The sequence below is a fragment of the Barbus barbus genome (assembly GCF_936440315.1).
Source record: "Barbus barbus genome assembly, chromosome: 48".
Lineage (NCBI taxonomy): Eukaryota > Metazoa > Chordata > Actinopteri > Cypriniformes > Cyprinidae > Barbus > Barbus barbus.
Genome location: NC_136726.1, coordinates 21,997,561 through 22,014,037, shown reverse-complemented (window position 1 = coordinate 22,014,037; position 16,477 = coordinate 21,997,561). Strand labels below are relative to the sequence as shown.

The window sequence follows — 16,477 nt, the reverse complement described above, 5'->3', positions numbered from 1 at the left end:
TTGTATCAGAGAAACTATTTGTTACCATGGACCACAAAACCAGTCATAAGGGTCAATTTTTTCATCATTCATCATTTGAAAGCTGAATAAATAAGCTTTCCCTTGATTTACGGTTTGTTAGGATAGGATTTGGCCGAGATACAACTATTTGAAAATCTGGAATCTGAGGGTGCAAAAAATATTGAGAAAATCGCTTTTAAAGTTCTCAGCAATGCATATTACTAATCAAAAATGAAGTTTTGATATATTTACGGTAGGAAATTTACTAAATATTTTCATGGAACATGATCTTTACTTAATATCCTAATGATTTTTGGTATAAAAGAAAAATGGATCATTTTGACCCATACAATGTATTGTTGGCTATTGCTACTTATGACTGGTTTTGTGCTCCTGGGTCACATTTAAAAGGACTAACAACACATCAAAGTTAGCTGTATTCCTGGGTTTTAGAAACAGACAGAATTTCATTCAACTCGCTGAATAATTTGTGATGAGAAATCAAGCTGAGCTTGTTCTTAAGTTTTCATACTTCCAGTGTTTTGCACATCATCCAGAATAACTCAAAAAGAGTTCACTAGAAGATTTTGCCCTTCTTCAACCAAAGCTGATTGTCCATATAAAACTAAACGTCCCTTAATCAATTCACAGAAGAACTAAGTCTTTGCGAGCCCAGACTAGGGCTAATTTGCATACTAATTTTCTTTCAATTTAACATAGCTTGCCGTCTATTTACTACTTACTGTATAATGTTTCAAAAATGATATATCATAATATAAATAATGATGAATAATTTATAGTGTAAGTAATATTTTATTATAAAATACATTTCATAGTATAATACGTATTATATCATATTAAATAATATAATATAATCTAATAAAAAAATTCCAGGTGTTCATTAGTCATGCTCATTTTTATTTAGTTTAGTTTTTAAAATAAAAAAAATGTTATTATGTCAATATATTATATTAATTATTAATTAAACACTGTAAAACATTTTTTTCAAAAAGTTGTTTCAACTTAAAATAATTTGTTACTCCGCTGACTAATTTTTAGTTTAGTCAACTTGAAATTTTAAGTTACTCAATGTTAATTTAAGGGACAACTGGAATATTTTAGTTGACTAAACAAAAAAATTTTATTTAATTTATTACAATTTTTTTTTTTTTTTTTTTTACAGTGATTACAGCAGTTAGCTACAGCCCCCAAATTCGGCATTCAAGGAGTGCAGGTATTTGCCCCAAATAATGAAATATTTAACTTTTGTGAAACTTTGCTTGTTTTACTCTGGTTGAGTCGCTTGAGTTAGGGTTAGGGTTGAGTCTGCGTGCTGCTTGATGACACAAAATATTTCATAAATAGGCTTCTTATCAATGTAAAAAGTGATCAGTTGACTTAACTTAATAAAATTGAGGAAACCCTCAAATTATTAAGTAATTAATAATAAAAAAAGTATAAGTTAAGTGAATTGTCAATTGTCACTTAACTTTAAAATAAAATAAAAATAAAAATAAAATATAATCCCTTGGTTTCACAGACAAGGCTTAAAGCTAGTCCCAGACTAAAATGTAAGTCTGAGCTGTTTCAACTGAAAGAAACCTGCACTGATTGAGCTTAAAATATATCAATGCCTTTGTTTTGTCTCCGGAGGGACACCAGTAATGTTTTTTTCTTATAAAAAATGCTTAAATGGCCTAATTGAACTATGGCCTAATCCTGGTTTAGTCTAAACCCTGTCTGTGAAACCAGGCCAATATGTATTATATGATCTCTGTTAATCAGTGTCATGTTTTTTTTATTTTTGTTAGTTTTCTGCAATTACGGTACTATTGTACAATTATACAACTGTGGTGTGCTGTGTTGGTCACCACTTGATATCCAATATAAATACTAGCTTACAGTTTATCTAAAATGTCTCTACAGTTGACTGACAAATAATGCAACATCAAAAATCACAGGTTAAATGATTATTAGTTACTCATCACATTGAAAAATGACGATTAAGGCGGCCACATTGGTTTGTGGGACACAGTATATGTCACAAACAATGCACATTCAACATGCTTCAGAAATAGTATGAGAGTATGCTATTCTGAACACTAAAACACAGCACATGCTTTCGGAAATCAGCCTTTTTATGGTTTGCACTGGGCTGTTTGGAAGACAAGCAACGTACATGCAGTGGAAAAACCATATGCTGGCGTAGCGACGATCTAATGTGCTACATTAATACTGCCGGAGACTTCAGACGCTCGCTGCTGATCCGCACCAGCAGCTCTCTGCCAGTTACCCATCAAACCTACTCTGTAATTCCCTCTACCTTCCTGCACACCACATCTATGAGCAGGAAAAATAAATATAAATCTCCTATAACCAAACACCATGATACTCCCAGTTAGAAGTGGATTATTGAGCTATTTAATGCATTGCAGATCTTTCGCAGCAGTGAAGCTACCGAACATCATCAAATGCAAAGAAAGCGGAAGAAACCTGCATTACAGATGGAGAAAGGGTTCAAATCATCAAGCACACATGTACAGTGTACTGCAAACAAAAGGAGATGTTTTATTTTTAGATTAACATTGGATATCAATACTGTATGAAATGCTGAAAGACTTTTTCCAGACCTTTTTCTCTGTCTGGCACGACTCCTCACCAAAAGCAATTATCATTTCCCTGGAAAACACATGTAAACTAATTGATCAACCCCACAAAACCGTCTTGACCCACGCGAGGCCATTGACAGTTAAAGTCGGTTGGGAGATCTCAATTTCAACAAGGTCTGTGGAATAACAAAAGAGGTCAGAAGGATTGTTCTGGCAAGACATTTATAAAAGTCTACAGTGAAGGTTTGTACTTCCTGGCCTTGTCCTATGACTCATATGAAGCCTGCCAGTTTTCCATTTTAATAATAATAAAAAAAAGTTCCTAATTGGACTCTAATTGAATTATGCTAAAAATGAACAGAATAAATATGTTATTGAATTATGATTTTACATTTTAAAAATGTACCTATTGAGGTGGCCAAATAAATGGCATTGTAAGACTGTAAGGCATCACACACACACAGAGATAGACTGCATGCATTACAAGACATAATACTTTTTTTTAAAGTCTGCACTGAGAGTCTTAATGTCTATGAAAATTTATGAAAAGTCAATGAAAAACGGATTTTTAATGTTCATTTTTACTTTGCATACATATAGCTGATATTGTGTGTGCGTGCGTGCGTTTATATATATATAGATATGTTATACAGTTAATTTTATATTTTGCATAAAATAAAATATTAATATTACGAGACGTGCTGATATCGCGTTTGGTCTCGTTCTGTCTCGCATATCTTGTCAGTGTTGGCGCTTGATTGGCTATTTGTTGTGAAAAAATAAGGAAAGTGTGTCCAGCTAAGTTCAATTAGTATTTTGTTAGATGCGTATATAAAAAAGCTTAGTTTACCGCGGCAGTTGTTGTGTGAAGGCCTCCTCATGTGAAGACATGTAAAGACCATCGACTCTACCGTGTGACTCCACCGGGCTGGGACACCGGCAAAGGATAGAAGTATCGCTTTTTATTTCTCCTCTTTTCTACTTGTTTCACTTGTTTTTATAACCATTCTTACTAGGTGTAAGCATGTTGTTATTTTTAGCATGTGTGTTTGGCTCAGTGTTATTTCTTAGGATTACTGATAAACTATACTCTCGTGATTTGTATTAGTTATAATGTCTGAATTTATTATGTCTGTATAGGTCTTTTATTAAGTTTTAGTACATATATATATAGTTGTTTTTTTTGGTGCTTGGCTTAGTGTTATGTTAGAATCATTATTATACTCTTATACCTTTTGTTCTTTAATATTTTGAATTATTTTTAGCTTTATTTTTTGTTTTTCATTTAAATGTTGAGTTTAGAAATTTTGTTGTATGCATTTGTAATTTTTATTTAATTTCTTTATTTTTAAAATATGTAGGTAGTATTTATAAAGTTTTATCTTTTAGTTTTGGATCTGTTTTTAGTTGTTTTAATATTACAATTGATTGCTTCTGTTTTCCTCATTTGTAAGTCGCTTTGGATAAAAGCGTCTGCTAAAATTACTAAATAATAATAATAATAATAATAATAATAAATAATATTATTTTTAAATAAATAATATAAAAGTAATAAAATAATTATATACAGACTTTTTACTGCTTTTTCATAGTACTTTATTTACATAGTATTTAATTTAATTTTTTATTGTACTTTTAACATTATTTATTTAAAACATGCAGTCAAAAAAAAAAACATTACATAGTATCTAAAGCAAGGCAGCTCACTATGCTTTGAAACCATTAATAAAAAAAGACCTCTAACACTAGCTTTCTGTATATCTGTGTTTTTATCCATTATATAATTAACAAAAAAAACTTGCTAAGTGTACTGTGTTAGGCTAACTGAGTCTTGTTATAGCACTTGCATATTATTGCTCTTTTGTTGATTTTGATCGCTTCCATTGTCCTCATTTGTAAGTCGTTTTGGATAAAAGCGTTTGCTAAATGACTAAAATGTAAATGTAACAAGAATGTTTTAATTCTGCCATACAGTAATCATATTTCATAAAATGTAACAGGATTTTCAGCCACTACTTAACCAATTAACAAATTGTTCCCTTGTAAAACACTGATTATCTGAACACCCGTACGATGTTGAAATCAGTTCCACGTGGCTTCAATGCACCAGTGTTGATTCTGCAGAGAAATACGTTCATGACTACCGTTGATTCAACATACAACGAGCCAGCGTATGCCCGCAGGCAACAGCGTTTCAAAATGAACGATGTGTTACTTCACAAGCCGTCCGAAGGCCCACAGTGCTGTTTACATTTGCCTGGATACGCTTACATCCACAGCGCTAATGTGGACCAGTTTTGGCCCCGGCTCGCTCCAACCACATACACGTATGATAGCAATTGAAATTCCAGAGCGGCAACTTCCATCTTCCCCCATCCAGAATCATATGGTACGTCCCGTCCCCCCATACTCAATGATGCTATGGCTCCATGAGTGCCATTGTGGGTCCTCTATAAAAGACGAGAAAAAAGCCTGACTCAATGGAGCGAAGGCTGTGTTTTCAGTGCTGCAGAAAGACTCGCAATAATATCCTGTTACAGGCTTTAGACTTGATGATTCCATGCAGTGGCCTGCGATGGGATTGGCCTGGCTCCAACTGGCAACCGCGATCCTGGGGCTCAGTCCCGGCTCGGCTCAGGCTCGCTCACACCATAAAGCCCTGTGTTATTAATTAGATCCATTTGTCACCGGAGTGCATGCGGTTCTGCTGTTTCAGTGCATGTTGTTTTGTGTTCTTGGATGACTAACAGCTATCAAACAAACAAACATGGCCAGAGCGGCGAGCAGCCAAACCGAGCTTGAACCGGGATCAAGGCGGGAACCGAGAAAACACGCAGTAATTGGCTGAAGCGAAAGGAGTTTCTGAAAACGGCTGACTGTTGTGGAGCGAAGAAGCTTGCTTTGGGTTGCTCGGAGGGGAAATCATTTTAGATACCACCTGAAACACCTGTTTTATATAGGAAGAACAAACTGCGCCACACACAATATGGCAAACTGTTTTGGAGGACCGTCAAGATAAGCCACACCACACATCTTCGCAGAGCCAAACTCTAAAATGCTCTTTAAGCTGAAAAGAAAAATGACAACGAAATCTAAATGCATTTGTCTTTTCAGCATGAATTAATGGATACATTTCTGAAGAATTCGTTATTTGTTTCTTCAACTAAACGGCGACCAAAATGCGCTTCCAAGCTTCAACTTTTAAAGCCTCCGACAGCTAAAACAGATTAAGTAGCATTGTATGGAAGATTTTCCCAACCGTGGAGTCAAACAAAATGGATAAATGTTTCTGCAAGGCGACCACGGGCAATGTTGGTAAATTGTCAAATTAAAATGCTCTTGAGAAATAACAAATGAATGCATAAGAACTTTTCCCCGAAGATTTTATTTGTTTCTTCAAGGCAAAAACTCTTCCAAGCTCCGAAGTTCTTCAAACAGGTTCTGAAGCCTAAACAGATTAAGAAGCATTGTCTGGATGCTTCTCCCAGCCGTGCAGTCAAACTAAACTTTTGGATGAATGGTCTGGCAGTCTTGCAGAAACAACGTTGCTAAATGTCGAATCTAAATATTTAAGCTTGTGCAGAAAAAGGCCTCACCTTTCGGCCAGCTTCGTTGTTATGAAGGTTCATCAGCCGTCGGGCATTTTTTTTAATCTCCCGGGCATCCACGAACTTGCGGGAGAACTCTATGCCGTATTTGATGTCCGCGGAGCATCCGCCCCATTTCCAGCCCTCCTCCTGGTTGTAGTAGCCCTGCTTCTCCCTGTCGCAGCCGCAGTGGCTCATGTTGCCCTGGCTGCATGCGGCCGTCACGGCGTGGGCGACCCCAGCGGCGGTGATGGCGTAGGTGAATGCCGCCTCCCTGCTGCCTGGGGGGAAGAGGGAACAGGCTGTGACATCTGCTCAACAGGACTCGATCACCAACAAATGTGCATGCACAAACTAGCAAAATCAACATTTTGTGGTTTTGCTGTGTAGTAACCGATTACATGTAATCTGGATTACGTAATCAGAATCAAAGGGTTAGTTCAACCAAAAATGAAAATTAGCCCATGTTTTACTCACCCTCAAAGTATCCTAAGTGTATATGACTTTCTTCTTTCAGACGAATTCAATCAGCTATCTTAAAAATTATCCTGGCACTTCTAAGTGTTAGAATGGGAGTAGGTGGGTGTTTTTGTACAACAGTCCAAAAGCAGTCAAATCAAGCGTTTCACATCCGTAATAAAACGTGCCTCACACGGCTCCAGGGTGTGAATAAAGGCCTCCTGTAGCGAATCCATGCATCTTTGTAAGAAAAATATCCATATTTAAAAAGCTATAAATGCCTTTTTCTCACTTCTGCTGACTGTCAAACGTGCAATCCGTTCCGGCGGATGACGTAGGAAGTATGTGTTGTGCAGGCGCCAGTGAGAAGCACATTATTTAGAATTATAAGCACAAAATGAGGATTTGTAAAGAAAAATGTAGGAGGATTTTGATATAAGCCAAGAAGAGACTGGTTTGTCTTTGCTTCTTTTGCTCCTGTAAACAAACTCGTGAGACTAGCATATCTCAGAGGCGTGAGCGCGACGCATTCGTCCTACGTCATCCGCTGGAACGGCTTGCTCGTATAACAGTCAGCGGAAGTGAGAAAAAAGTGTTTATAACGTTTTAAATATGGATATTTATCTTACACAAATGCATGGATTCACTACAGGAGGCCTTTATTCACCCCTCGGAGCCGTCTAAGGCATGTTTTATTATGGATGTGCAGACTTTATTTGACTACTTTTGGACAGTTGAACAAAAACACCCTCCTACTCCCATTCTAACACTTAGAAGAGCCAGGATAATTTTTAAGATAACTCCGACTGAATTCGTCTGAAAGAAGAAAGTCATATACACTTAGGATACTTTGAGGGTGAGTAAAACATGGGCTAATTTTCATTTTTGGGTGAACTAACCCTTTAAGTACTTGTAATTAGATTATATTATGATTTAAATGCTCATATCAGATACAGTTACTTGGATGGATTACATATTTACAGATTATTCACACAATGGCAGTAAATTATTCATAATTTATTGATTCTCCCTAATTTTTTTTGTTCATGTGATGCAGAGATTCCCAAACCTTTTGTCTTTCAAACCACTTGGACCTAAAAATTTACTTGAAGTCCCCTTGAGATTTAAAGTTAATATTTCAATAATTTAACAACACATTTGCGTGTTCTCTGATTGGTTAACAATAATCACATTTAAACCTATAAACAAGTTATGTCAAAAGTACTCTGAAAGTAAGTAGTCCCACTAAATCACCTAAAATTAGTCATCTCACTTACATTACTAACTACAATTCAACATATGATTTGTAATAGTTAACATACAATTTGTAAGTAATCCACCCAGCACTGTTTGTGGTATATACAGGTAGTAATAAAGTAAGTAAGTATCACTCTATACTGTTGCTCACACGACAGGTTAGAGATTTAAGCAAACCCAAGTATCTGTCTGTTAAACCATCAAATCTTGCTGAGGAAAGGCAGGATGTTACTTTACTAGAATGGGTAAAAACAGCATAGCAACACCCTAGCAACCAATAACATTGAGCAAATACAAATTAGAACACCTTAGAAACTGCATAGCAACACCTGAGACACCAGCCAAAACTCCCTAGCAACCACATAACGAGTTAACCAGTTAGAATACCTTAGAAATTGCATAGCAACCTGCCAGACCACTCTAGCAAACACACTGTGCTAAAAACAAATTAGTACACCTTAACAACCAGCCAGAACACCCTGGAGAACACATAACAGCAACACCCTAGCAAGGATATTGTGCTAAAACAAATTAAAATACCTTAGCATCCAGCCAGAACACCCTGGCAAACACATCACATTGTGTTAAAAGAAGAATCACAACACCTTAGGAACTGCATAGCAACACTCTTACATAACATTACGCTAAAAACTCATTTAATGGCAGCGACATTTGCATGTGCAAACAACACTGATGTTTTATTTTTTAAAAAGAAGCAAAATTTGCTATCTACACTGTTAGAAACTCATAAATAATTAGAGCCACAAAATCAGTTGAGGTGTTCAGATGCTCAATATCTTCAGGAAAACATGATTTGGAATCTTTATATAATCATTAAAAATGGTATGGAGTGGAAAAATTCCATTGAAAATGGAGTGGTATGGAATAATAATAGTAATAATTGAGAAGTCATGGCCTAATGGTTAGAGAATTGGACTCGTAATCCAAAGGTTGTGGGTTCGAGTCTCGGGCCGGCAGGGATTGTAGGTGGAGGGAGTGAATGTCCAGCGCTCTCTCCACCCTCAATACCACGACTGAGGTGCCCTTGAGCAAGGCACCGAACCCCCAACTGCTCCCCGGGCGCCGCACCATAAATGGCTGCCCACTGCTCCGGGTGTGTGTTCACGGTGTGTGTTCACTGCTGTGTGTGTGTTCACTGCTGTGTGTGTGCACTTTGGATGGGTTAAATGCAGAGCACAAATTCTGAGTATGGGTCACCATACTTGGCCACATGTCACTTCACTTCACTTAATATTTTAGAGAAGCAATTTCAAATGAGAATGTACGATTAGTACAGATTTCTGTGTAGCTTCCAAAGATGAAAAATGTGTGATAAGCTGGTTTCATCCCAGCTGCTGAATAGTGTTTCTGTACACCTTTTGGGAAAAGGCTGCAGCTGTTAACCAGTGGCTGCAGATGTTTCTCAGAGTGTGAGAAAGAAAAGCCAAGGTGCTGTCCAAAGTGCTGAATTCTCCTGCCAGAGCACCTTACAAACCCACCACAAGAAACACAGCGAGGTACATCTGGCCCTCCGCTGCTGCTGCTGCTGGGACGGCTAGCAGGTTCCGCTCACACACACATCTGGAGTTTTATTTAACGTGACACATGGAGCAAAGATAGGAGGACATTCACAGTACATCAGCTCAACAATCAACTGATAACAGCAATCTCTGATCATCTCAGAAGAGCCAAACTCTCTTATCAAAAGCTGTCTTTCTAAAGAGAGGTGTGCTGTTACTTTAAGTGATCACATGTATGATTTTTACATCCTGGACAGAAAATAGCAAAAAATTGCAACAACAAAACGTTGGGCAAACCTAGAGATGCACCAATTGCAATTTTCCTGGCCGATTCCAATTTCTGATTTTTTTTTTAAGTGTGACCTGCCGATACCAATTTTTGCAGATTCTGATTTTCTTTCTAAATACTATAATTGACAGCATTTACAAAAAAAAATATATATATTTAAAATGATTAAATATTTTGATTCCCCCAATATGGACAAAGTTACAGATGTTCTCTCACTTAACTCTCAAAATAAAGTGCTCTAACTGCAAGGATTTGCTATATATAACAAAATGTAATTTTCCATTATGTATCTTAAATTGTAATTTTTTTTACTAACCTTATTAAATGTGTCATCTTTCACATCAAATTCTTACATTGTTGATACTGATATCATTTGAATGAGAACAGCTCTACGGTTTCTTATTATTCTAACGGACAAACTCCTTTGCACTGCAGGAAACACAGAAGCTGTATCTGTAGTGGCATTAGATGTATTTACTGTTTGATAAAGTTGAGGTGGCATAAATGCATTTACACTGCACAATTTCAAGTGCATAAATAATTTAATTAGATTAATGTTTTAAATATTTTTTAAACATACAAATAAGAAATGTTGGAATGATAGATTTAAATATGAAACCAAACCAGTAGGTGGCAGTATATGATGTTTGAATGAGTGAGTCATTTAGTTCTTCATTCAACAGATTTGTTCAAACAGCTAATTCATTCAGAAACGAGGCAAGTGACTACTGTCTTCATGAATGGGTAACTGAATCATTGACTCACTTGATTCGTTCAAAAATGTGGATTAATTCAGTAACGAAACGCCGCTGTGTGTTGCTGGGAGACACACAACGGTTCTACTGTGGCTTTGATTGGAACTATTTTCATCATTAAAATTGAGCAAAAACAGTCGATATTGTGTCTAAAATGTAAGTCACTTAATTTTAACTTTTGTGTTGAAATTTTGTGGTGTGTGTTTTTTTTTTTTTTCTCTCTCACACTCACTCAGGCTGCACAACCCTCATCTGGCAGAAAATAAATACATTATCAGTCGCCGTAAGTATGACCTCAAAATTGACCGGTTCGGAATTGGCAGATTGACCGGCCAGTCACCGGTCTGGGCCGGTCATACGGAAAATCGGCTAAATCCGTCCTTGGCCGGTGTCCTACCGGGGCTTACTTACACATCAATATTTCGCCCTTTTGCTGAACAACAATATTTAAGGCATCTGCATTACTGTAAGGGTAGGTTTAGGGTTTTGGTAGGTGTAGACGTTAATAAAACACAAATAGGTAGAAAACAAATTGATTGTTGGTTTCCGGTAGCTGTATCCCTTCTAGCCACAACCGCGAATATAACACAAAATTACTGTATTTGCATTACTGTAAGGGTAGGTTTAGGGTTGTGGTAGGTGTAGAAATGAATAAATCATGATTTAACCGGTAGCATTTTTCGTTGTCGAATTGTACTACCCACTGTTTTAATGGGAGGTAGGAAAATCTGACAGGGTAGCACAAATCGACAGAACACTGGTCAAACGGTGCATCTCTAGGCAAAACCTAGTCTCAACCTCAGACTTCACGCCCACGGAATGTTGGCTAAACGTCTGATGCAAATGGTACACTTATCTGGAAACACTTCTGGAGTTTCGAAGTCGTTGTCGGATTGGTTAGATTATACAGGATTTCCGGGAGACGTGTATCGCGTTCTTTAACGTTCCGCATGGAAACAAAAATGCAGTGGCGACAAACCCCATCATGAAAGAAAGCTGTCGTGTTTACAACTGACGACGCACGCTTGTCAGGATCAACTAAACGCTGAATTTTCAAAAGTATGTGAAAAATTTAAAGTTCGTGGCATAGAATCTTTAAAAGATGTCAGAGAGTTTTACACACCGGTCTGTTATTGGGGCGACATTTCCACGCCCCGAAAAGTGACGCGGCACAAATTGAAATGTGATTGGCTGCTTTACCTGTCAGTCATATGGCCTTTTGGGCGGGCCTTGGCCATTCAAAGCGGCCAAAGTTCCCAGACCTTCAGCCGTCAGTCTGAAGGTCTGGCTACGCAAGACTAACTCCCAAGCAACCAGCTAAAACACCCTCGCAAGCACATTACATGCTTAAAAACCAATTAGAACACCTTAGCAACTTCATAGCAACACCCTACCAACCAGCCAAAACACACTAGCAGCCACACTGTGCTAAAACATGGATGGTTTTTACATGCTGGACAAAAAAAAAAAAACAGCATAGCAACACCCAAGCAACCACATAACACTGGGCAAAATTATGAACACCTTAGCAACTCCCTAGCAACCATCCAGAACACTCCAGCATCCAAAATGTGCTAAAAACAAATTAGAACACCTTAGCAACTACATAGCAACACCCTAGAAACCAAATAATATTGGGCAAAAACCATCCTTAACACCTAAACAACTCACTAGCAACCAAAATATGCTAAAAACAACTTAGAAGACTTTAGCAACACCCTAGCATCCACCCAGAACACTCTAGCAACCACACTGTGCTAAAAACAAATAAGAACATCTTAGCAACAACTTTGCAACCTGAACAGTCTGGGGAAATAAATTTATGAAAAAAATGAAACTTTGATCATCTCAAAAGAACCAAACTCTCTCATCAAATCATTGTCTTGCTAAAGAGAGGTGTGCTGTTACTTACTAAGCTATCACAAGCATAGCAACTCCCTAGCAACCAGCTAAAATACCCAGGCAAGCTTGTTATGTCCTAAAAACCTATTAGAACACCTTAGCAACTGAATAGAAACACCCTAGCAACCAGACAAAAAACACTAGCAACCACACTGTGCTAAAACAGGCATGGTTTTGACATGCTGGACAAAAAACTGCATGCCCAAGCAACCACATAACACTGGGCAAAATTCCAAACACCTTAGCAACTCCCTAGCAACCATCAATAACACTCTAGCATCCAAAATCTGCTAGAAATCAATTAGAACACAATAGCAACACTTTAGCAACCATCCAGAGCACTCTAGCATCCAAAATGTGCTTAAAATAAACACCTTGGCAACTGCATAGCAATACCCTAGAAATCACATAACAATGGACAAAAAACAACCTGAAAACCTAAGTTATAAATACTTATGTAATGGAATCATTTCATTTTTGTATTTCTAATAAATTTGCAAAGTTGTTACAAATCAGTTTTGTGCTTTGTCATTATGGTGTATGGAGTGTAGATTAATGTGTGGGCGGAAAACAAGTCATTTAAAGCAGTTTAAAATAAGGATGGGAAAAAAGAGAAGGGGTTTGAATACTTTTGCAAGACACTGTAATTGCTTGTTTTTATCTATTAATGGAAATTTACCCTTCACAATCTGTTTGTCCAAAACGTTACAAGTAGAAATACTGAGACCATAATAATCAACCAGCCAACTTGTGGCAGCAGAGAAGTCTTTCACTCCTCACACACACTGGCATGTGCAAGTCTTTGACTCAAACACACACGTACACACAGTGCCAATGTAATGGCAAAAGCAGGAAAAAAAGATTAGTGCCAATGTAATGGCAAAAGCACGGACCAGCATTGGCTCCCACACACACACACACACACACACACACACACACACACACAAAGACTTTAGGGAAATGAAGGGGTGTTGATGGAGTGTCACCCCCTGTTGTGTCTGGATCTACGACGGCTACTAATGAGACAAATTATACAGAGAAACTGAGAGAGCAGATGCAGAGTCTCTCTTTAAGGCCAGTCAGTTCTATGTTCAGAATAACATTAAGATACTTCTCTTACTATTTATGAAGCATACAGTCTATATGCAGTATGTGTGCAGTAAACAACAGGGCACAGTGGATATAATAATCTACTTTCTTTTTCAGTGTAATTACAGATGCAGTGTTTTCATCTCTTCTGTTACTTGGCCAAAAGTTAAGACATTTTTACTCAAAATCTAATTGGCCATGCAAAATATTTTCCAAAATGTTATTTATTTTTTATGATTTATTTTTATTTTTTGCCTTTCAGGGCCCCAGACTAACTATTTTTACTAGGAGCGCTGTAGCCCTTGACTGAAAATTTTTATGAGCACAAGCAGAAAATTTAGGGGCACACCTTAGATCAGTCAGCAATGCAATCGTTCACATATTTTCCCCATTTTAACTGTATTACTGACAAATGCTTTGAGAATAAACAGACTTAACTCATATAGATTAAATTAATGATGCACATTGTAATTTCAGAGAGATATGACAAATATATATATATACATATATATATATATATATATGATATGATAAAATTACTATTGTTTTGCATTAATAAGTGCAGTTACTAATAATATGTTCATTTCTTGTTTATACACATTTGACAGTAAAGCACTAAGCTTGAGCTGGGAAGCTTACAAAATGTATTTTATTAACAATAGTAATGTGCAAAATCAGATTTTTATCTAGAAAAGATATATATTGTACTCTTATTAAATGAACCATTGTTCTTCTATAGTCTTATATGAAACTGACCAACAGCTTCAGTGATTATGTGTGATTTAGTCGCAAATTGTGTTTTTTAAAGCACTCTGTGATGTTTTTTTACTTCATAAACAAAAAAGAGCGAAACTGACAAAATCTGATTTCTTGATGATTAGATATTTTATATTACTGATTTTTAATTGTTATTTTATCATTTCAAAATATAAAGGAAAAAGTACAAATGAATGACTAATAAGCCAATAAGTGCTCCTCTGTTGCAATCGACAGGTTATAAAGGTGATTTGATGTATTATTTTATTTTACATAAGTGTTTGTTCACTACAGTATATTTTTGTCATCCCATTGAAAATAACATTCAAATTGGATCATTTAGGAGCTTTAAAGTGCTGGAAACATTTGTGTGAAATGCTTATAAGTCACTGAAAATTGCTTGAATTTCTCTCTCAAAAGGTTGTACAAACCCTGAAATTAATATTGTAATAACATTCGACTCTTTCTGCCATAACACCATGGTTACAGTTAGCTTTACCGCTTCTGGTTTTCTATGTCAGCGCTGTTTGATCTGTTTATAAGAGATTTCTGTGCAGAATTTGAATGCTTCTCAGTAAATCTCGCAGCAACTTTTATTCATTCTGCAGCAAATTCAAACGCTTCTCACTGGATCTTGCAGCGCTGTGCAGTAACAGTGTCGCGAAAGCAACTTTGGCTCCCGAGTAAAGCTGTTCAATTGCACGCACGAATACAGCGACACACGCTGTAGCCTGTATCAATTTCATATTGATGCATGTTCAGCGGCGGCAGCTCATAAAGCAATAGCAGTCAAATAAGCTAATAACCAAGCTGCTCTAATGCCTGTTAATCAAAAAACAAAAGAAAAAAAAGAAAGGAAATCAACAACTTTTGTCGCTTTAAGGATTCATCTATATTCAACTTAGAATATAGTGTTGATAACTTTGTTATATTTTCTGTATATTTCCTACTTGCTGAACGGCACAGGTAAATATCTATTAAAATGGATTTATGTGAAGATTGTTTAAAGTTCACTTAAATTAGATGTTGTTTTTAAGCATCATAAATGTAAATCAATAGCTCTCAACTATACTGTAATGTTGAATGGCTATAGTCCACGTTTAAATATTAGGAAAGAAAGAACAATTTCCTAGAGACATCAGTAGGATCGGTATCAGTAAAACTCACCTTCATTCATAAAAAAAGATCTTATTGCAATATAAAAGTATATTTAAAAACTTTAAGATTAGGTGGGATTAATCACGATTAAAGTAAAAAATTTTAATTGATTGCACATAAATATTATATATATATATATATAGTTTAAATAGTTTATTTTATCATCATTTATATATATTAGCATATGTTTTTTTTAATTGTATATATTTATAAATAAATAAAGCTCAACTTGACATGACTTGTATTTTCAATGTGATGTGAAAAACACCACTTTGCCACTTTCAAAAGCAAAAAATGAAAAACAAAAACGAATACAAGCTCACAAACAAAACCTTCCAATTCCAGTTTCCAAGATTTTCTAAAAATACAGTCTTCTCCAGCTTCGCAATCTTTCCTATCCATCGCGCAGGCGGTGCCCAATCAGGCTGCTGTGCACATCGGGTTAACGGTACGAGAGGGCCATACCCACAAACGCCAAAGTGAATAAAGCACATCAGAGGAGGCCAGACCCAAATCCATGACTCGACTCCAGCTAGAAGCACCCTGGGATAGCCTCGAACCCTGCCAGTGGAAAACTGGACTGACCAGAAAACCCTCAAAGAACTTGGAAGGGAAGAAGAGAGGAATATTAAAACAGATGTCTAATAGAGTTTAGTGGCAAGTGTCTGCGACAGAATCCAAGATTGCTGTGGAAGAGTAACGCTCTGTCTCGGTTTACCTTCGCTTTACGTATATATATATATATCCTCGTCACCTTACGTAGAAAAGGTGGGTGGACTGTGTCTGTCATGCCGGCTGACCGCTTTGGCTCGGACAGACGAGAGAGAACCACTAAACAAATCACGTTTGACACGACTGAGGAGATTTACAACCTCAGAGAGAACAAACAATCCCGTTGAACCCTACGATGGCCTGGTCAGCTCCAAATGCTCCATTCATGCTGCCGAACGGACGTAGTGCACTTGAGGGACGCTACGCCCACCTGGAGGGCAATTTGAGGCCGGAGAACATGGCCAAATGCTGCTAAATCTGCCTTTTCTGCAACATCCGAGGTCAGCGAGAGCATCGAGAAGAGTTATGATGAAGCTACAGCCAT

At 36.9% G+C, this 16,477-nt stretch overlaps 2 protein-coding genes across 2 annotated transcripts in view; one reads left to right on the top strand and one right to left on the bottom strand.

Annotated features, from left to right (window-relative positions):
* The window catches only part of avpr1aa (arginine vasopressin receptor 1Aa), a 552,460-nt gene that overhangs the window by 317,355 nt on the left and 218,628 nt on the right, over nucleotides 1-16,477 (top strand). The gene's annotated exons all lie outside the window — the stretch shown is intronic.
* wnt7bb (wingless-type MMTV integration site family, member 7Bb) overlaps nucleotides 1-16,477 on the bottom strand; it is a 43,353-nt gene that overhangs the window by 1,308 nt on the left and 25,568 nt on the right. The window contains exon 3 of the mRNA XM_079412020.1: nucleotides 6,206-6,477. Coding sequence (XP_079268146.1) covers nucleotides 6,206-6,477 — 272 coding nt within the window. The remainder of the gene's footprint in view (nucleotides 1-6,205; nucleotides 6,478-16,477) is intronic.